At 44.5% G+C, this 22,656-nt stretch overlaps 1 protein-coding gene across 6 annotated transcripts in view; it reads left to right on the top strand.

Annotated features, from left to right (window-relative positions):
- CAMTA1 (calmodulin binding transcription activator 1) overlaps positions 1 to 22,656 on the top strand; it is a 1,324,131-nt gene that overhangs the window by 734,626 nt on the left and 566,849 nt on the right. For all 6 annotated transcript variants that reach the window (XM_083162948.1, XM_083162947.1, XM_083162949.1 and 3 more), the window contains exon 5: positions 4,928 to 4,999. In XM_083162948.1, coding sequence (XP_083019074.1) covers positions 4,928 to 4,999 — 72 coding nt within the window. The remainder of the gene's footprint in view (positions 1 to 4,927; positions 5,000 to 22,656) is intronic.

The raw sequence follows: 22,656 nt of genomic DNA, 5'->3' as shown, positions 1-22,656 counted from the left end.
TGATTTGTTTTTATTTTTCACGCTAAACGATCCACGTGGACTACAAATGGGAACAGTCAATTTCGACAAGGCAACCTTTTGTCAATGTTGACATGTCATATCAACCTACTGTCTAACCTAGACGCTCTAGACCTTTCATTCCACACCATACTTGCCTACCTGAAGAGTCTCCTCTCCAGGAGAAGCCCGGAGAGTAGACTCCCTAAAGCTTTTATAGGGGGCGAAGCTTGCCATCATTAAGCCTCATATCATTAAGCCCTGCCCCCATCCCTGTAAATTCGGTGATTCAAGTCTCTTTGGGGGTAGTACTAAATGATTCAGCTTGCGTCATTTTAGCCCCACCCCCTCCCAAAAGAGATGCAAATGCCGGTATATATGGGAGGCTTGCCCTTGGCCCTTCTGGTCGGGTAGGTAAGTATGTTCCACATCCGAGACGGTAACACTACAATGCGTTAGCACACATTGAAAAAATTAAAGGCTTTGACAATTGTGACAAGGTCTAGCAATGCCCCGTGATTGTGGCAGCTCTTGAGTGTCAACATCAACGAGGGGGAAATAGGTTAAAATAAAATAAAAACTGTACAGCGCCGGCAGTACAGACTAATACATTTTACACCACATATTTAAAAGCCGTATTTCAATATTAGTTTACTATAAAGTTTACATAAAATATTATTTTAAACATTCAAGACTTTATTTTCCCTTAAAGCAATTCGCCGCACTGTCATAACAACATTTCAGGTCCAGTCTCCATCCACGTTCTTATAAATTCATTCCTGATCTCCGTAACGCAGCTGCCTTCGGGACGGCAACAAGTCATTAAATTCCCTTATTTTTGAAGTACGGTTTTAGTAGGACCTCAGATATGATTATTTATACGTTATGGCGCACCTATCGGAGGAGATTTATGATGGCTCCGCTGGATGTGTTGTAGGAAATTTTAACGTAGGATAATGAATTTATGTATGTAAATGTGTTCCTGCAGCTCCAGCTCTCTGACTAATAGAAACATTGATAAAAACGGATATTACAGTACTAAGAATCATATTTACTGTAATGAAGAGAACTGGAGATGGCGGGAAAGTTACATAAGTGACAGTTAGGGACAGCGACCTATAAATATTATTGCAGTGTTTATAATGGCAACAAAAAACATGTATATTGCCACATTATATATGAGGCACGATTGCACCAATCCAGTCTGACTGAGATAAAATTTGGGGAGTAAAGAATCAGACCAATCATGGTCAAGCAAATAACATGGTAGCCAATCAGAATGCCGCAGCTACTGTCACATACCTAAAACTTTGTAAAAGTATTGTGATAACTGTTTGACATCCGTTCTTAGGTTGTTTAAATCGGAGAAACAGCTCTCCGCTCTGCCTATAAGACCACTTCCCTGACAGGTTCAGGGGATCTGCAACCCTCAGGGGATCTGGGGATAGTCCCCAATACTCTGCTGGTATATGGGCGCCTTTACATCAGACCAATCGAATGACTGCGAATCCGTGAGGGGAAATAGTGACAGAAAATATGTAAGGGTCGTATAAGCAAAGAAGCTGGATAGTGACTGACAGGAAGCCGGGGTTTGGGGGTGGTAGCCACCCGTTTTCTGTGAGTGTCCAGTAAACCGCAAGAGTGCCCAGTTCTTTTAAGGGAGGGTCTGTGACGTCAGCGCTGGCCACTGTTGTAGTCAGGCTGCACAACATACATGCACGCGTGTTACGGTTGGAGAAGTACGTAAAAAAATGCGTCCGGTCTGTCAGAAATGTCTAATGGTTTTATTTAAAGCTTCACGTTCTCCTTTCATGTGAAAGATTAATTTTGTAGAGCAAAATCGAGACACACTGCACGGATCTTTACATATTAATTCCCAGCATCCTTCACCATAACACTCTGCGCTGACACCGTCGCCATGAATGGAATGTAAGTGATGGATATAGGAAGTGAATTAATGTGCAGACCTTATTCTAGACCTTGTCCGCGTTTATGGGATGGAGATTCTGTGTTTCTTTAACCTACATTGCTCTTATTGAGTCTGATTTATAACAATTCTCAGCCGTGGACCGAGCGGCTGTGACAGGCCCTCAAGGGGAAAGCAATTGTCCTGGGACCGTCCCACCAGCTTCTCTATTTTTATTTTGATGATGAGTAAACAGTTTACTCTTGTTAATATGTCAGAGTCCTTAGGGAAACCCTCTGCAAAACCTGGAAGATAATAAAATATAGTGAGATGTATATTCATTTGTATATGTCAGAGATCTGATTTTTTTTCCCCCTCTGGCAGAAGTAGTGTGTGTGATTCAGTGCACGGTGGCACAGCGGGATACCGCCACTAGGTTCACACTATGATGGTCGACATCGATTACGTCAACATGGCTTATGTCAACCCTTGATATAGGTCGATGTGGCTAAGGTCGACAGGGTCAGAAGATTGACACGAGCATTAGGTTGACAATGGAAAGGTCGATAGTCAAAAGGGTGACGTGAGTTTTTTACGATTTTTTTGAGCCGACTAGTGTCAACAGGTGGCATTTCATACCCTACCATCCACTAGGGCGTGGGGCATTGAGGGGGTATTTAATAGTGCCCGAAGCATGGCGAGCGCAGCGGGACACTGATTCTGTGACAATGTCGACTTACGTTGAAATTTGTGACAAAAAAAAGTAAAAAAAAACTTGTCAACCTTCCCATTGTCGAACATACGCTTTTGTTGACCTTCTGACCCTGTCGACCTTAACCACATCAACCTATTTCATGTGTCAACCTAAGCCCTGTCAACCTTTAGTGGTTGACCTAATGTATGCCGACCTTGATACAGTTGACCCTATGGCCCATACCCTGCACAGGTAACAATGACAGTAACAAGGTCAACACTAGTGGTTGACAGAGAAAAGTGAAAACGTCTACACAGGAAAAGAGTCCACGTGGACAAAAGGTCGATACCAGCAAAAGGTCAACCTGGAAATGTTCAACACACTAAAAAGACTGACATGAGTTTTCCACATTTTTGCATGTCCCAACATCTGTCGACATGGACCCCCACTTTTGGAAACGCTTGACACCATTACCAGTTGTGAACATAAAGTATGAACAATTTATACTAGGGAAAAAGTCACGTCAACGTTTTCATTTGTGCCAACCAACTCAGAAGCAGCCCATATCCATAGCATTAAAGATGATAATACCATATACCCATTGAGTTACTGTATAGATGGGATGAATGAAATAGTGGCGCCCAGTGGTGGGGGCAGGTACTTATTATCCGGGCCCGGGTTACACACACACACTGCCCCCCCCCCCCCCCCCCCATTCCCTGCCAGTATCGTGAGTTTATCTTTAAACCCAAAAGCCCCAATGCTGACTGATCTGCTCCTTTTTTCTAAGGAGGCTTGGCCATGCCTCCTTACATCAGACCACACCCCCAAAAAGTGCCCAGGCCTGGCCACACTCTCTATGGCCTAGGTTGAAGGGAGAGGGTGCAATCTCCTGGGGCCTTATAGGTTCCACAGCCCCCAGATAGTGATCTCCCCTCCATGGGAGCTCTCCCAGAAGGGAAGGTATCAAGTCAGCCAAGTACTGTATGGGATGGTCCGAAAGTGTTAACATGAAGCAAACATATAGGATGTCGTAATAACCCAGAGGGCTTTATAATAAGCTCCGAGCTGCACCTAAATTATCTCCTGAGCAACAGTTACAACTTTCCAGGGCTGCAAAGTTTTATAACTGCTGCCGATGAACACAAGATGCATTTTGTTTTTCTTTTTGTATCTTGCTTACGGACGACAAGCCGCCACGTAAAAAGAAAAAAAAAAAAAACACCCGAAGTTACGAGGTCATTAAATGACTAATGAACATGTATCGCTAAGCATCTACATTTTAACAAATCACTTTGATGTTTGAGGAACGAGAAAAACACCTTGCACAATTAAACGTAAAATAATACCAAAAAACAAAAAACGGCGCGGCATGAAACCCAGCTGGAGACACGTGTTTACCCTGAGCGAAGCCGTAGAATGAGGAATGCCAGTTATGATTAATGATTTTGCTGCACAATATTTGAAAAGCCAAGTTTCTTCCACTAGAAGTTTGATCTGGGCTGTAAGTTGGAAAATCTGCAGGGAAATCGAGACAGGGAATAGAAAAGGGCAGCAGTTCAATAACTGCTATGCTTATGATAAGAAATATATGTCTGTGTCATAAATTTGAGATGCCACCTACATCTAATATTGAAGGTCATGGCTTTTTGTTGGGTAAGCTTAGGAGGGCAGCCTGGTACAGAAACATATGTGGAACCATTATAATTAAGAAGAAAATGATTGCCTAAAGGTGAGATTACATAGTTATTAAGTCTATTGATTGCTATCGTGCTATCATTCAATGCGGGCTATCAATTTACAGGAAACAAATTACATTACTGAGACACTCAAGCGCTTTGAATTGTCGTAATGATGGGAGTATTACAAGCTCATTAGAATTACTGAACTATGGAGACCAAAAGCTAAGGAGGACTTGAACTGGGGCATAGGGGGGAAGTGCCAGCCCTAATAGTGTATCTATAATTGGCACTGGGTGTGCGGGGTATATTGATCCAGGTACATTGCATCTCATGCAACCATGAGTGGCCATTTTCTTGGTGATTTCAGTATGCACAGTTAAGAAGTCCAGGGCAACAAGATACGGGCGCCATGTTCCTGGAGACCTGCACATGTGCATTTACTGCAGACCACTCTGGGCCTCGGTATTCGAAACTGGGCCATGGCTCCAGATGCTGGGCTATGAGCCCAACCCCTGTCCACCTCAGTCATGGGCCAGACACATTAAGTTTGATTGTGCATATTGCAAGAATGTGAATGTATTTCTATGAGGAACTTTTATTGGACCATTCTGTTTTATTAAGACCACTTTGTCTTTCTGTTTATTTCAGTGTCTATATGGCTGCTACGTTCATTCGTCCATTATCCCAACGTTTCACAGGAGGTGTTACTGGCTCCTACAGGTAAGGTCTGACATCTGCAAGGCTTTCTGTATGCTGAATTTAAGTAGCACAGCATGCTGATTGGTTAGTCTGCACCACACTTGGTTGCTTTTTGGTGATGCAGGAGTTTGGTTATGACGAGTTTGTTAATTGATGACTGAATAGTTGTAGAATATTGTTGCAGAAGTTTGTACAGTAATGCCTACATACAGAAGGCTAATATTGGGATGCTGTATCCTAGTAGTGCTAGTAATACTTATTTTGCTAGTGTGCTTTAATATTAGTTAAATAAAGATTTACAGATAAGGTCACCATACATCAGCAAGAAGTGTTCCAACCCCCCACCTCGGTATTGACCAATTGGGAATATTAAAAATGTTTAAAAAATCCAGATTTCCTGATAGTTAAATTGAGAGTTTTTAACATTTAACTTCCCTGATTCTTCAATGGATCACATATCATCGATGGATTGTCAGCCAATTAACATTTCTGGTATGATCGGGGTATCGGCACTTAGATGTATGGAGGCCTTTAATTGTCAAATGAGATGAGGATTTCTGAGCATATCTGCTGTGAATCCACCTGTGGCACTGTGATAGATCTATGTTGTTACATATATTGTTCATAGTACTTTAAGTGTACCTGTTGCTTACTGGAGGCGGCCATTTTACAATTTACTAGGAACCTGTGGCACGAGGCATAAGTCGCAGAGGCCGATTCAGAATTGTGCACAAATTCGACACAGCCACACTCGTATCACTTGCATGGAACCAAGGGCCTCATTCAGAGATGGACAAAATATCGGTGCGCACAGTGTACACTGTGAAGCGACGTTTCCCCATTACCCATGCTTCTACTGTAGGTCTTACTGTGCATTTGCCGAGATCGCCATCACAGTGAGGATTAACTTGCACAGTGAGTGACAGTCAGGGAGTGTTTGTGGGCGGTAACAGGGGAGTGGTCATTCAAACACAGTTGTGTCCCAACCCGTTTGGGGGCGTGTCACGTCTTGGACTGCTATCTTACAGTACTTCTGAAGGCCATACTGTGCGACTATAAGGTTACTCATGAGGTCTATAATCAGACAATCTGCTTCTCATACACAAGTCTCGGATGTGAGAAGCCTCCAGTGGGGCGCCTTATGACAAATCCTGTTGGCTGTGACATTTGCATATTCTTGCACAGCTGCTGCCTACCGAGCCAGCATGTACATATATTGCTGAACCATACTCTGAATGCGGATAATGCTGAATTGCGCAAAGTTACCATTCCTTGCTATTGGTTTATTCAAACAATCTCCATCTTTTATCTGCGCACACTCGTACCATCTCTTTACCTGAGCAAAACCAGGTATTGAGCTTAAAATTCTACACACACTCAGCACGCGCTCCCTCAGCACCACATTGCCACCTCACTCCATCCCCTTAGCTGCGCACAAATGCAACTGAGATGTCTGCTAAGACCTGGAACCCCCAGTAGATACATTCATAGTGCTATGTATTGTGGCCTTGTATGCAACTCTCAATCGGTCCCACAGAGTCTCAACTTTGGCGCTACTCCTTAGTACATATATGGGCTGCACTAGGAGTGGGTAAAACCCAGATTGGTCCAGAACTCCATACCAGCTCCCTACAGCAACAACTGCCCCTGAGGAACTTGTAGGCATGCAGCCCAATCAGACTTCTAGGGGCTGCAGTTGGTGCAGTCCATAGACGTTAAGGACCAGTTTCGGTGGCGGTTTCATCTTTGGGCAGCAGCTCCCTGCCAAAGTAGGAGCCACCGCTGACTGATGTCCACCTTGGCAGGGTACCCAGACAGGGACACACACTACAAGTTCCACCAGTAGATGACACTGCAAGGAGATGGTCCAAGGTTCCAGGGATCTTTTTTACCCAGTCCCAGCTGCTTCCTCGTTCATTTTGTTTTCTGACCAAAATATGCCAATTTCTGCGGCATGAAAGACACATATACCTGTACACTTTAATATGTTGTGGTGTTGGTGATAATGAGGATTCTTACATCATGACCTACACATGGCTCAAAGAGATGTTCATACTGTCAATGATTCATGTATTCTGTCCTCTACCTGTTTGCTCAAAATGTTTTAATATAATTGATTTATAATATATTCTAATATATTACTGTCATTGCTTTCCTGTCATTGTACATTAACACATAATTATGGCTGGTTTTTATATAGTTTGTGATTGGCTAACTCCTGTACTGTCCTTATTTTACAATCAAATTTGTCAGTAAATGGGGTTTTTTTTCCACCAAAAAAGGATCGAAAGTTGTAAATGTGAGCATCAAATTGCTCTTGGAAGAACTGCTGCAATAACAACTTAGTAACCAGCAGGTGGCACTGCATGGAACCAGTGGCAGAAATCTCATTGGGGGGGCTGTTTGTAAAATATAACTGTCTGGTTATTATTACATTTTCAGTTCCTTGTGGCTTAGTTTATATTGTGTTTAGGAGTGTTACAGCAATAAGGATCATTGGCCTTGGATCAGTGCTGGAGGAGGTCATTGATCACACATTTACGTCTTGCAAGTGTGTGTTGGTTTATTGAGATAACTTTCATGTGTGCCCCGGGGGGCCGAGTGGCAGTCAGCGCAACAGAGACACATACTGTAGCTGATGTTAAACACCATGCAAGCCATACAGTACAAAGCAAGACTTTCATTTCACAGAGCACTTTGAGCTGAGGGGCCACCTTCCCTGTCACAGTTACATGTGTTATATACAGGGGTGTAGCTACTATAAGTGCAGGGAGTGCAGCTGTTATGGGGCCCAGAGCTGAGAGGGGCCACTTTCCCTGTCACAGTTACATGTGTTATATACAGGCAAGGCCGGCGCCACCACTAGGCAGGTCTAGGCATTTGCCTAGGGCGTCGTCTACTGGAGGGCAGCAGTTTGCCCCTCTCCCCCCGTGCTGCGCCGTCTTGGGAACGGGAATGGGGGGTCCATGCCGGCTTCTGACAGGAGCCTGCAGTGGTGTCCTTGCCGCGCGGGTACCTGCGGCGCTGTGTATAAAGCTGGCAGCGGGGGGTCCCTGCAGTGAATAAAAAATAACTAGCACTATCCGCCAGGCTATGCGGCGGCGCGAGAAGTGCTGCCGGGTTTGAAAACACTGGCCCCACGCTGATTGGCTGAGATTCAGCCAATCAGCGTGCGGCCAGTGTTTTTAAAACAGAAGTGTTTCCCGCGCCGCCGCATAGCGCTAGTTCACTGCAGGGGCCCCCCGCCTCCGCCAGCTTTATACACAGCGCCGCAGGTACCCGCGCGGCAAGGACACCACTGCAGCCTCCTGTCAGACACCAGCATGGACCCCCCTGCCTGCTCCCCAGACGGCGCAACAGGTACCCCCCGCTCCCACCCCCCGGCCCCACTCCGACTCGCCTGGGGCGCTCCAGTGCCTTGTACCGGCCCTGTATACAGGGGTGTAGCTACTATAAGTGCAGGGACTGCAGCTGCTATGGGGCCCATAGCAGAGAGGGGCCACCTTCCCTGTTACAGTTACATGTGTTATATACAGGGATGTAACTACCATAGGTGCAGGCAGTGCTGTCGCTATATATATATATATATATATATATATATATACACACATATATATATATATATATATTATATGCATACTGCCACCAAAGTATATTTATTTAAACGCCACTGCCCACCAATGTTTATTAATAATAGGCGGTAACATATACATTGCTGGCCTGCGCCTGTAATCTATATGTTACCACCTATTATTAATAAACATTGGTGGGCAGTGGTGTTTAAATATACATTGGTAGCAGTGGGCATATAAATATATAAATATTAGTGGGCATATAAAAATATAAACATAAGTGGGCATATAAAAATATATACATTGGTGGGCAGTGGGTGTATAAATATATAAACATTGGTGGGCAGTGGGATATGAATATAGCACACCCCCCATCCTCCACCTCCTCCCCTGCGGGGGACTTATAATGATTTAAAGATTTAGTACCTTTTCTCAATAATATCTCTCTCCAGACTGAAAGCTCATGACTGCTGCCATGCTGCGTTGCTCCTGGTTTGTCTGTCAAGGGCAACGTGATTTGGGGCTTCCTGTGACTCAAGTACCCCAAGACACCCCCCCTGTCGGTGGCCCTACAGGGTGTAGATATCATAGATGCAGGGAGTGCTGTGGCTATGGGGCCCACAGCAAAGAGGGTCCACCTTCCTTGTCAAAGTAACATTTGCTATATACATATTTCACCATTGGGTTATACGTAGTCCACCACTATAATGTGGCCACTGGGGGCAGTGCTGCAGTGAAACAGAATTTCATAACTATCTCTCACTCATTATTACATTCTTATATGCAGTGAAATTCAGTTTTATGTTTGCGTTTAAACACTGAACATTTATTCACGTTGATATAGTCATATGGTATATTTTTCCATGAAGAACACAGCGAGTAGAATGCTGGCTAAAGATGGTAGGCATTTACATCTCCATATTGTAAATAACATAGTGTATGCACAATAGTTTCTCCTGGGAGATACCATCAGCCCCTGCTGTGTTATTCTGCGGGGGTGGATTAATCAGTGTCTACAACTCGTTGTTCCACGATAAATCAGCCCTTCCAGCAACACAACACAAAGTGATATCATCTCACAAGTGAGATAATAACTCTGTTTGATGAACAACCTCGTGTTGCATAGGTGATAACCACTTCCTTGGAAGCAGTTAAAGTAGTCGGTTATGACAGGGGGAATCTGGAACGAAAGTGGATCTGGATGATGAACTGCCAGGTTCTCCTGGAAATCCGTAACTGGCAAGAGACAGCAGACTGTGGTGCCACGTTACAGCCGCCCTCGTTCCTTGCGCTGATTCCTAATTGCGGTTCACACGATACTCGAGATAATAAAGTGCTGCTGTAGCGCCAAAGATTGCCTGCAAGGGGCCCTGTCCGTGTGAGCGATCATATTTCTACTAAGTTCTCAGGGAAAAAAATATATAGAGGTCCATTTTTATAATGCTGGGAATATCCCTGTAATACCCCTTTTACACCGCCACAAAAACTTGGGTTAGACCTGGGTCAGCGGCAGTGTAAATGGGTCAACCCATGTCCCTTTACACAGGACTTCTACCCAAGTCCTGACCTTGGTTGAACACGGCTAGAACCTAAATAGAGGGCAGTGTAAACGGGTATGGGTACCATCCGAGCCGGCTTCTGTTTACATCAATGGGGGAAGCTCAACCTCCGGACCGCAACGTCCGCAGGTTGGATGGGGGGGGGGGGGGGGGGGGCACACACAGCCTCCGCTGCTATCTGCTGTACTGTGCAGACAGTGGCAGAGGCAGGTGAATGGATGCCTGTGTGTGGCATCCATTCACCTCACGGACGGTTGCCATGGCTACACTGCATGGCTACACTTCTGGTGCTGCTCATGTCGGGCAACTTCTAGATAAATTTTTCAGGGCCCATTTTATTTCCATATCCGTCACAGAGATGATCCAAAGACCATCTGTCCCCGTCATCCCTATGACCACTATTTCTGAAGCAGTGAAGATTAGCTGGTGCGCACAGGGGCGTAACTACCATAGGTGCAAGGGGTGCAGCTGCTATGGGGCCCAGAGCTGAAGGGGGCCCATCTTTGCGGTCAAACTAATAGGTTTTGCATACATTTATCACCATCAGTTGATATATAGGGGGCTCTTACAAACTTTTGCTATGGGGCCCACGAATATCTAGTTACGCCTCTGGGTGCGCATTTGTTTAAAGGGGTTCACATGTGCACAGCTGTGTGATGTATTAGAACAGGAAGGATCCAAATGGAACTCTGTTGGAAACCCAGGACTTTTTACCTTAAAAACAGTACAGGTACAGTAACGAGGTCCAACCTGGCAGCTCAAGTGCTCATAGACGGACAGGGAATTTTGTGGAAAGTAGTACATACAGTAGGCAGATGTCATTCATTTTTGAGAACAACCTTTGTCAAGTTATGTGCATCTCAGGATTACACCCAGAGGTGTAACTTTGGCAGACAATGGAGTCATCTGCTGCTGGGCTCCTGCTCCTAAGGGGCACCTCTCTTCCCCTCATTGATATCTGTGGCTGACTCCCCCTCCTGACATCATTTTTGCAAGTGTCGCACCTATGACCTGTCTTACTGGAGACAGAAACTTACTGATTAATTTATTTGGGGGCACCAATATTTATATTGCCTCCGGGCAAATGGTACAAACTTATACCACTGATTACACCCAAACTGTGGAAGCTACAGTATTTACACAGATTGCTACAGGAAACACCAACAGGTGACAGGTTAAATCAACAATCTGGGCTGCCCGCTTGTGCCTGGAATGGTTTTCTAATAACCAAAAGATGCTGTGCATTCCTGTTTATTGCTTTACTGTTTTAACAGCCCCAACTCTGCCCCCTTTGCAGGGTGATCCGCATACAAAGATCTTGGAGTGTGATTGGCTGATTGCATTTTTTTGAGTTGATATTAAATTGTGTTTGAAGGCGTGAGCTTGCCCTGAACTGCGGGACAGAGGGGGTGTACAGTGCTGAACAGATGGCACAAACTGGAAACCTGGCAATGGTTTGCTTTAACCACTCGCTTCTCACAGACCGGAGCACTGAATCCACCAACCCTGCACTAAGCAAGCACACACATGAGTTACCAGTACTGCATGTTGTTCACATTTAAGGAATATCAATGCGCCCCTAGCCACACCCTATCACCCGGTCTCCACCATGTAACACAGGACTATTAGACATAACAGTATTATAATAAGACTTTCCCAGTCTTACACAGAATTGAGTCAGTATGTGATAGGTATGAGCTCTATGTCAGCACAGCACAGAGAAATGCAGAGTCACAGGATGGCTTTGATCAGGATGCGGTCATTTGGTCTACAGCATGATGGTCGACATGGGAAAAGGTCGAAAGGTCATTAGTTCGACAGATCGTTTGTTCGACAGGTCATTAGTTCGACAGTGTCTAGGTCGACAGTCAAAAGGTCGACATGGGGTTTTTACTGTTTTTTGAGCCGACATGTGCTAGAGCATGGTGGGAGAATAAAATAGTGTGCCACGCGTAGTGAGGCACCGTGCCCTACGCATCGCGATGCAGTGTACTTTAAACTGTGTCCATGTCGACTGTGTTGACATTCAGGTAAAAAAACTGTGAAAATCCCCATGTCGACCTTTTGACTGTCGACCTAGACATTGTCGAACTAATGACCTGTCGAACTAACGACCGGTCGAACTAATGACCTTTCGCCCTATAACCATGTCGACCTTTTTCCATGTCGACCTACACCCCTGTCGACCTTTTCCCATGTTGACCTAATGGTGTCGACCTAATGACTGTCGACCATCATGCTGTAAACCAAATAATCCCAACCCCTTTGATCATAAAAATTAGGTCAAGTACAATGAATTCAAAGGGTTTTCCACACATGATCCTATACGTTCTTACCTAACATTGCCTTTCTAAGTAATAGTACTAAGTAGTAGTGGTAAGGGGCGGCAATCGACCATCGATGATTCTAAATCACTGATGGTTTGTGGTTGATGTAAAATAGTTTTGCCATCGATGGGGGAGAACCAGAGCCCCCCCCCCCCCCCCCTCCCCATTGGTGTCAAGCATAAACTAATATTATTTTCTTTTTTACAGAAGGGACCGGGGCACTGAGAATAGCTCCACCCCCAGTACCCATGAAACCCCGCCACCATGTTTTGATTGGTCCACAGGCAAAGAAAATGTATGACCATCGATAGGTAAAAACATTGATGGTCATCCATTGCATCCTCTATCGATGGCCAGTTGCACTATTGGCAAAGGCAACGATGGCCATCCTAGCTCAAGTCTGGGAATGCACAGGCTACACTCAGTCACAGACACTACAGGTAGTCCTATTGAGACATGTTTCCTCCCTGTTAGACTGATGTTCCAGGCTGTGATTAGCAGACAGCGTGCCTGCCTCCAGTAGGAAGTCACTCACTGCCTTTCACACAGCTCATGCAGCCGGTAAAAGCTGGGGGAATGCGCATGCACAGTCCCATCACTATTGATGTGCATGCACCCTACTGGCTGACCAGGGCTCTCCTCCTACTGGCAGCAACAGCCCCCTTCCCCCAAAGAGGTAGGAGCCAGTAATAAGGAGGCATTTCCTAAATTACAGCTCTTTTCCATGTCTTCCACTGGATACATTGGACATTGGAGCAATACTTATGCACTTTGGCATTCTTGAAGAAACATGAGATTAAGGGGCATATTTATCCTAATTTGCAGTGTTAATGTGTATGTGTACTGTATGTGATGTATATAGCTCATGTGAATTCACTACATTTCTCGAGCTACAACACAGATTCTGACAGGAGGCGGTCCTAGCGAAGAGCTGGAAGCACTGTGATAGGGTAAAGATTTCCAGCTGCTTCCTGGTTCGGTTCCCTAACGCATGTTGCATATGTGTGGCCATTGGCCGGCACGTGTCACAGGAGATATATACGTATTTTCTGCAGGCCCTTCATTGTACATTCAGGGGATACTTAATATTTGCAGATATAACCCAGTAACAGATATTTTCGGGGAATATCCCACAAATATTATTTGATCAATAGAACCCTCAAAACCTTGGTGATTGGAGTATTTCTGTACTACAGAGGTATAGCATATCGATTCAGCTTATAGTATCCCCAGTTAAAGCAATGGGACTTCATTCTCTCCATTTGTGGCTCACACATCATATAGGGCCAGATGTATCAAGCTTCAAAAAAAGATAGTGGAGAGTAATAAACAAACAGCTAATCAGATCCTAACTGTCATTTTACAAAACCCATCCTAGTGAGAAGCGGGTTGTTTATTACTCTCCACTTTATCACTTTTTTAAAGCTTTATACATCTGCCCATTAATCTTTTATGAATGATGTCCCTAGATTATGCGTTGACGTTATATGATCATATACATAAATATATGGAATATTAATGTTTATATAGATATATACAATATTTCATTGTTTTTGTTTTTTATTCAAACCACTGATTTTATTATATATATATATATATATATATATATATATATATATATATATATATATATATATATATATATATATATATATATATATATATGAACCAATGAGACACTGTTAATGCCTAGGCCGGCACTCCGGAGACTTACGGCGGTAATAAAAACTCTACACCCCGGTCGATGTGGTCAACGTTTCTGAGGCTTTTATTAGCCTCTTTCATCAGGACATACAAAGAGCAAATGTGCAAAGACAGAATAAATAGCTTACCCAAACAGACAGTCACCTCCCCGGTGCGTCCATGCCCAGCCCGATGGTCGTCCGCTGACGTCATCACAGTGCTGCACGCTCCTGTGTCTCATTGGTTCATGTTTCTATGGATGGCAAGGTCACTGGGAGCAGCTGATTGGTATCCAGAGTGCCGGACATAAAGAGTCCACTGTATATATATATATATATATAAAAACAGAACAAGTCAGTAGACGATGTCCTATGACGAAACGCGCTGGGACGTGGTCTTCTGACGTATCGGATCTGTGTATGGCGTTCCGTCTCCTGTGTGCTGTGTGGAGAACGCCGCCGCCGATACCTCTGTGCTGGTTCTGCGGGAATCTCATCCAGTCCGCGTGTACTGTATGCTGTGCAAGCGGTGAATATTCCCCACGCTGTTTGCCATTTACTAACATGTATGTGAGCTTATACACTTTTTAGTAAAATTGACTTACATTTTGCTCATGTGTGCGCTCCTTCTTGTTCTGTTTTTACATTTGCTTTGACATTTGAGGCCGAGACAAGCCTCCTTGAAGTGAGCTGCACGACATATCATGAGACGGAGACCCATTTGAAAAACCTTGACTTTGTGAGGATTCCCACTTTGTATACAGTATATATATATATGGAGAAGTAGGGGGTCCGGCAGCTCCACTTACATGGTTACTCGGCGGATGCCTGCTAGCTGCTGTTCCCAGCAATGTAAACAATCCTTTTGAAGCAGCACTCCAGCCTTGACATAAAAATGTGCTTTAATGTTTCACAGCATAAACGTTCGTTTATGCTGTGAAACATTAAAGCACATTTTTACGTCAAGGCTGGAGTGCTGCTTCAAAAGGATTGTCTATATATATATATATATATATATATATATACCAACAACACCACGGCACTCGGGACTTGCAGAATGAATACAACAGCAGCCAATAAATTGGTTGACGTTTCAGCCTCCAACGATGCTTTTATCAAAACAGCTTACGTTGGAGGCTGAAACGTCAACCAATGTATTGGCTGCTGTTGTATTCATTCTGCAAGTCCCGAGTGCCGCGGTGTTGTTGGTCTGTCTATTAACCCCCTCCATGCTGCTGGGGAGTTATTGAGGGCACAGGGCCATTACTTTGGACATGAAGCTGAGTGCCGGCGTTCCCCCGCTATATATATATATATATATATATATATATATATATATATATATATATATATATATATATATATGGCGAAGGAAGAGCGTCACTCCGGGGCTGTTAATCTCCACTAAACTTTAATGTCAACGTTGTTTCGGGTACAGGACAATTGAGATATATATATTTATATATATTATTGTGAGATTGTAACATTCGACTCATCTCCAGTAAGATTTTAGAATTGGGTTAATATTGATGGAGGAATGAAACCTATCTCTGCTTTCAGCTGAAGACTGCAGAATCCTTTTAGCAAGCGCCTGCCTGTTCCCATATGTATTGTAATATATTTTTATGGATACTTTTGTTTTTAGCATTACTATATTAGTACCTTAGGTGCCATTTTCCTCTCCTCCCTCCTTCCCTGCAGAATTTTAGATTGTGGGTTGAAACCGAAGTGCCCGGAGGAAACCCACTCAAGCATGGGGGGAATGTACAAACTCCACGCAGGGCCATCATGGGAATCAAACCCATGACTTCAGTGCTGTGAAGCAGTAACGCTAACCATTACATCACTTGTACTGGCCTAATTGGGGCAATATGGATGGTGTAATGGTTAGCATTACTGCCTTACAGCACTGAGATCATTGGTTCTATTCCCACCATGGCCCTGACTGTGCAGAGTTTGTATATTCTTCCAGTCCTTGTGTGGGTTTCCTCCGGGTACTCCGGTCTCCTCCCACTTTTTAAAAATACACTGGTAAGTTAATTGGCTCCCAAAAATAATATCCATCGAATGCCTGTGTGTGCATGTACATGTGGTAGGGAATATAGATTGTAAGCTCCACTGGGGCAGGGACTGATGTGAATGTTCAAATATTCTCTGTACAGCGCTGCGGAATATGTTTGCGCTATATACGAAACTGTCAATAAATATATAAATAATTGTCACACGAACGAACGGTTTAGTCATTTAAAGGTTGTTTTCACAAGACTGCTTGCAAGTGTCTCTGCGTCCACAGCTGGTTGATGGTGGGCGGTGATTTAAAACATGGCTGCAACAGTGCCCCCTGCAGGCTGTACGCAGACACTACAATTCTTTTATTTCTAAATATGCATTTGCAATTTTTTCAAATACAATATCTTGCACAAAATGTATAAAATACTATTTTTAAGGCTCAACATAGAAAACATCAGTGATTCCCCCACCACCGGAGTCCCAAAATTCGATGGAAAGTTATGTCCCCCAGAGTTGCTGAATAGTTCAAAAATGTTGTTGCCTTCCTGTGAATTCTTCAGGGCATCATTTTATGTCGGTGCAATTTGTATTTTAGATTTCATTTCCCCACTACTGCTGTAAGTGTCGTGCATCAGTGCAGTGAGAGAGATGTTCGTGCCTTGAGAGACAGTGACATTTGCAATTAGTGGTTAATATGCTGTTAAGTACGTTCATTATGAGTATAATGCGTTGAACCTTATGATACAATGCTAGATCAGCAAGACTGTTCCCCCCAGCTCAGCGCTTTCCCATCTACCACATGGGGATTCCTGGTATCGACGATCCATTATCCTGATAAGTTGGAAAGGGCAGTGTGGTTTGCGTGTGACGTGCAATGATCCCTCTGCTAGTTATTCTTATTCATTAGTGATTGTCATATTATTTTGCATAATTGATGAATCCAGGACTGCATATTGGGCTTACAAAAGGCTGAGTGTCCCCTGGGCTCTGCACTGTCAGTTGTGTGCAAAAGGAACATCACTGAGGTCTGACAGCCATCATGCCTCCTGTATGCATTCAGTGGAGTAGCGGTAGTCCCAGCAGACCTTGTGATGGAAAGGGGTGGGTCCTGGGGTTCTGCAGGGGATTTTGTTACATCACTGTCTGGATCGGCAGACACTTGCCTGCAGACCTGTCACACCTGCCTCCATTGAAAATGGCCACCGCCTCAGAGGGGACATTTATTAAGGATGATAAGGGTAGAGGTGGCCATATTGGGAGGGACATTTTTAATGGGCACATGCACAATACAAAGGGGGGGAGCACCCTTAACAGCAAGCAGTGCACAGCATGACTCCATCAGGACCAGAGACACCCAGTGACAGGTGGGGGGGGGGTTCATGTTTTTTAGTTACGCTACTGCATCCATTACCCATCCGAGCTGCATCCTAGGACACAGTTCTGGACCATCTGCAACACTATTGGCTGGCTGCGTGACCCCTCGGGTAGCCCTATTTGCGATAAGGGAGGCCATCAGACAGACATCCTGGCCCAGCCCTTTCTACAAATGGCGGCTCTCTATGCGCCAACGGCATTAAACTGTCAATCAACGGCAGTCTCATGCCAAAGTGTGATGGATGTTGCAGACCTGTCCTGCACATGTGCAGTATGGGTCCGGCAAATGCACAAAGCACCGAACATTGGCTTCGGTGTCAGGCCTTGAATCAGGCCCATGAAACAATGTGCACAACTCATCTGTAACCGACAGCAACCAGGCTGCTTTCATTTTCTCACATGTACAAGCACAATGTTGGGTTGCTCTTTGTTACAGCATCGTGTTGTTGTATAAATCCCGATGAGTTTAAAGAGAGCCTGTCAGCAGTTCCAGCGTTTGTTTTCTGTATTAGATTATGGCATCGCACTCCGTAAAATCAGCAAGTACAATTGAGGTTTCCCAGTGACCTCTTTGTCTGGGACCAGGCAGGTAGCATAGGGAGCTGGCAGCCCGGTTCACCTTTGAAGTCACCCTACCAGCATGCTCTGCGCTTCCTCCCACGCCTGTGTCCCGGATGCTCACTGCTTTGCTGCATCACATATAGATAGCAAGCTGTGTTACATGCGCTCTCTGGGGTGTGCAGGATCAAAGATGATCCCTGGTTTGTTAAGGCTATTATTACTTAGTGCCCAAGGCGGAACGTCATGACCACTCAATGTTCACAGGGAATCATTTTTGGAATTTCTTAGTAGACACAGGAGGGGGGGGGATCTTAATTCTAACCTTAATAATGAATGCGATCAGCTGGTTCTCCCTTAGTAGAGGGAAATATGGGCCTGATTCTGCATCGCTCGCTAAGCAGCGTACATTCGCTGCTTAGCGAGCGGGTAAATGCTGCCCTCCGAGCGGATGTCCCCACCGGCATGTGAATGATTGTGTATGCTTACAATTCTAGACTGACTTCTATTTGCCTCGGTGATGTCCGAATATGGGGTGGGTGCTAACGTCATGTGACATCAGGTGCCTGCTCCGTGCAAGCTTTCACACGCCTGCGTTCCCATAGGGATGCTGGGCCTTCCCATGGGACAGCTTCCTGCCCGCCATGCTCTATGCAAATGCCTCGCGCAGCAGGTTGCACATGTGTATTTTTGCCAAGCATCGGTCCCCGGACGGAATTCGCTCAATAACAAGCGATCTTGAATCAGCCCCCTATATGCGCAGTGCTGTAACAGAGCTGTGCCTTACACTGTATTTTGTGGCCACAACTTTAGTACAACCATTTTATATACTATATCTATTGTGGTCATAATATGACCCCCCCACCCCCCCCCCCCTGTGTTTGCCTATGCCTTTAGACTAGTTTGTCCGGTGAACTATAATAGAGGCACCAGCAATGTGACGGGATAGTGGATAAATAATAAATATAGGCAGAAGAGAAACATTTTTTCTTATCCCCAGTAAGACCTCTGTTCATCAATAGAAAAGTCCAAATATAATGTAAAGATCAAAAATTTAAAAAAAAAATCAACGTGGTTGGGGGGGGGGGGGGGGGGGGGCAGCGTGGGTGGATGATCATATTTTTTACGCTCATTGGCCTGCACATACATATGAATTTCGCATCTATCAGTCCAATCTGATATTCATACGTCCCCAGAGAATCAGCAGATCATATGTACATCGCATCTTATGCTGGGTAAAGGGCACTCAGGCTGACCTTGATATTCCAGGCATGCTGTTTGTTCAACTATTTTTACAATACAATCACATCCTCTCCTATTACCACAGCAAAGGCTAGATCCCCAGCCTGCCACGTTCTGTATCGTAACCTCAATCCCGCTCGGTGCAAGGGGGAAGGGGAGACCCCTAGCTACTTAATTGCTTTCAGCGAACCCATCACATCAGTCCCGTTTATCATTGCAAAAGTATCATCTTTTCAGGGAAACGGAGTAAGATTTGAGACGCTCTCTTACACGTATTTGTTTACTGAACTGAAAGTAAAAATATATTCAGTTTCGGATGATTTCAAAGCACGTTGGAGAGATTTCCGTGAAATATGTGCAATTCTTAATTGGGTTTTTGAAAGCACATATATTGGAAACAGAAAAATGTATATTTTATAGTGACGAGTCTTATTTTCACTCATCTGCACTTCAGATAACCCAACATTTTATTAAAATGATAAAATATCACTATGAACATGAGATGACCAGGGCTGTCCAATTTATAGAGGAGCCTTCTGGAGATCTTCATCAATAGTACGGTAAGGGCACAAATGTCAATGGGAATATATGGCTCGTCTTCCTTTATATAGATTTATTTCCTGCTTAAAAGTCTGCACGGTTGTGGGTCGAGCGCAAAAGTTATCTGTTCAGCTGGTGACCCCGGTGCTTTTTGAAGTCTCCATGATTTTCTGCTCCGCTAGCAGGAGAGCTGGCGGCCATTTTGTTTTCTCAGCTGTGGTTATATACAATACAAAGCAGAATGGTGGTTATACTGCATAATTCCCAACTGTCCTGATTAAGGAGGAACAGTCCTGATTCTGGAGGATATTCCCTCTGTCCTTATAACTGTTCAGCCCAAGTCTTGGGGAAGTTCTAGTTATAGCAGTAATGAGTGGGTGTTGTGGGGAAAAAGGGGGTAATCGAAGCCTTTGCACCTCCAGCAGATGGGGCTATCTGCTCATTATGACACCACCACATACTTTGTGAAGCTGCCACGCCTCTACATCGAAGTGGCCATGCCCCTGTTCTGGTTCCATTCATGGCATTGTAGAGGGGTATGTTGTTGCATACCAGTGGTCGAGATACCAGCAGCCAGAATCCCGATGCAAGAATCCTGACACTGGTCAAAAGAAAGGCCCTGGTATCCCGACATTGCACACAATCCCGGCAACCTGATGATACCACCGTAAGTATGCCAGGGAGGATTAGGATTGGGTTGCCTGGGAGAGGGTTAGGTTTAGGCACTATATTTCCAACCATTTTCAACTCATGGCACTCCAAACAAGATTTTTAAATTGCCAAGGCACACCATTAGACCCTCACAGGGAAAAACAATCACGCTGGTCCCAACAGGTAACACAAATAAGGGGGTTGGCCCGAAAGTGTTTGGTGAAAGCCGGTGACTCTTCTCACCGAATATGTTCTTTCTGGTGCTAGATCTTTCCTAGATGATGATGGTTCTGTCTTCTGAAAATGATCAGGTTTTGGAAAAGGATCATTTCCTCTCCATGTTCCATAGTCAGTGGTTAAAGGGTACGATTGTGTAGAGCGGCGTAACTTGTATTTTCACAACACTGTCAGTAACCTTTTTATGTAGAGAAGCAAAAAAATCAATTTGTGAGACTTTGATTACTAGACACTTGCTCATTTCCAGGTGCATAATATTGTAATCGCTGTGCATGCTAATGTGGGCACTTAAAAATGCAGACTAAATGGCATTAAAGCACATTAAGTAAATAAACAATTGTGCGAGAGACGTGGAAATAGAGACAGCAGAACGATAGCAATCATACATTTATAGGCGTACAGGAGGCAGCGTCTCTCCATAACGATGGGTCTTTTTAAGTCATTCTCTCCACTGTCAAAAACGCTTCATTATTCTGTGTAATAAAGACAGCGCTTAAAGGAATGAATGAATTGTATCGCGGCTGTTCTTCATAATGCCACGTAAGGTGCCCCTTTCTATGCCAGATCGCTTGTGTTTTCATTTGTATCAGAAATTGGTCAAAAATAAAACTTTTTCATGGTTTCGGGGCGAAGAAACGGCCACATTTGCATATGAACGGATGTGTCGTTGAGCATTCGCAAATAAAAGTCAGCACAGACTGTTTTTTTTTTCCTTGGTAATGTCTGAGAACAGGGTGGGCGCTGACGTTCTGTGACATCAGACGCCCGCCCCTCACTGGCTTCGACAAACCTGAATTCACATGGGGACGCCAAGTGTTTTTCTAGGTGCACCCACCGTTTTTGTTGGCACACCCAGGAGACCATCCCCATGCACCATCCTCCTGTCCACCCCCAGTGCACACCACTCAGCAACTGTGATAGTCACCAAAGGCATTCTCAAAGCGGCCCTGAACATGCGTATTTCACCAATACTTATTCCCAGAGCCGCACCATCGGTCCCCAGACCGAATTCGCATTATAACTAACACTGTGCACCTTCAAAGAAATAATAACTACAATCTGATTGGTACAGTAATAACGGAATGTCTACAATAGGCATATAGGCTGTGTGAACCTAGGAAAGCATGTGACTCGGCATCCAATAAGGATGCAGCAGATGGCAAAGTTAGCTGGGATATTAATTGCAGGAAGAGGAGGAGTCTTCCTCTTTTTGCTGAAGTTTCCCGCCCTCCTGCCCCTTTTTTCTCTAATGGTGGGAGGGTGCTTAAATGCGTTGGCTGTTTGCCCGGAAAGAACGTCAGGTTGATTGATTTAAGGTCTTTATTAAATGATGATTCAGTGTATATAGTTGTTTTTTGGTGCGCTCTCCTTCGTTGACTCTATGCCTTTACCGGATCACCCGCACGGGGACAGCGACACCACCTGAACGAGTGGGCAGTCAATGTAGAAGGCTGAGTGGATACTGCTTGTTGTTGGGGTAATGTTTGATTGGTTGGGTGCGCTCGGCACACTATTATATACTGTCTATAAGTAAGTTGGTTTTAATCAAAAAATCTGGAAAAATTCACATTGACCTCTTTTTATGTAGACCATTTGCACTTCATTAGATAAACTACATTTGTCAATTTTTTTGCTTGTGTCGACCTTTTGACCATGTCGGCCTAATACATGTCCCCGGCATTCAGGACTTACAGTAATACATATGAGAAATGCAGATGCATTTTCCCTTTAGTACATTCCACCCAATGTCATTTCCAGAGCAGACCATTGGCTGCTGCAGCTGCAATAACGCTTCTGAATGTGCTATTCCCGTTTTGCAGCTGATGCAATAGGAAGCGGCTGTACCTGGTGCGTGAGGATAAAACTGTCCGACACAAAGTTCCAGGAGTTTATTTAGCAACTTATTTATATAAGTGGGGACAGGTC

This window comes from Crinia signifera, chromosome 19, assembly GCF_055691185.1.
Source record: "Crinia signifera chromosome 19, ASM5569118v1, whole genome shotgun sequence".
In the NCBI taxonomy this organism is placed as follows: domain Eukaryota; kingdom Metazoa; phylum Chordata; class Amphibia; order Anura; family Myobatrachidae; genus Crinia; species Crinia signifera.
Note: the sequence above shows the minus strand (reverse complement) of the source record. Positions and strands in the feature narration are given on the sequence as shown.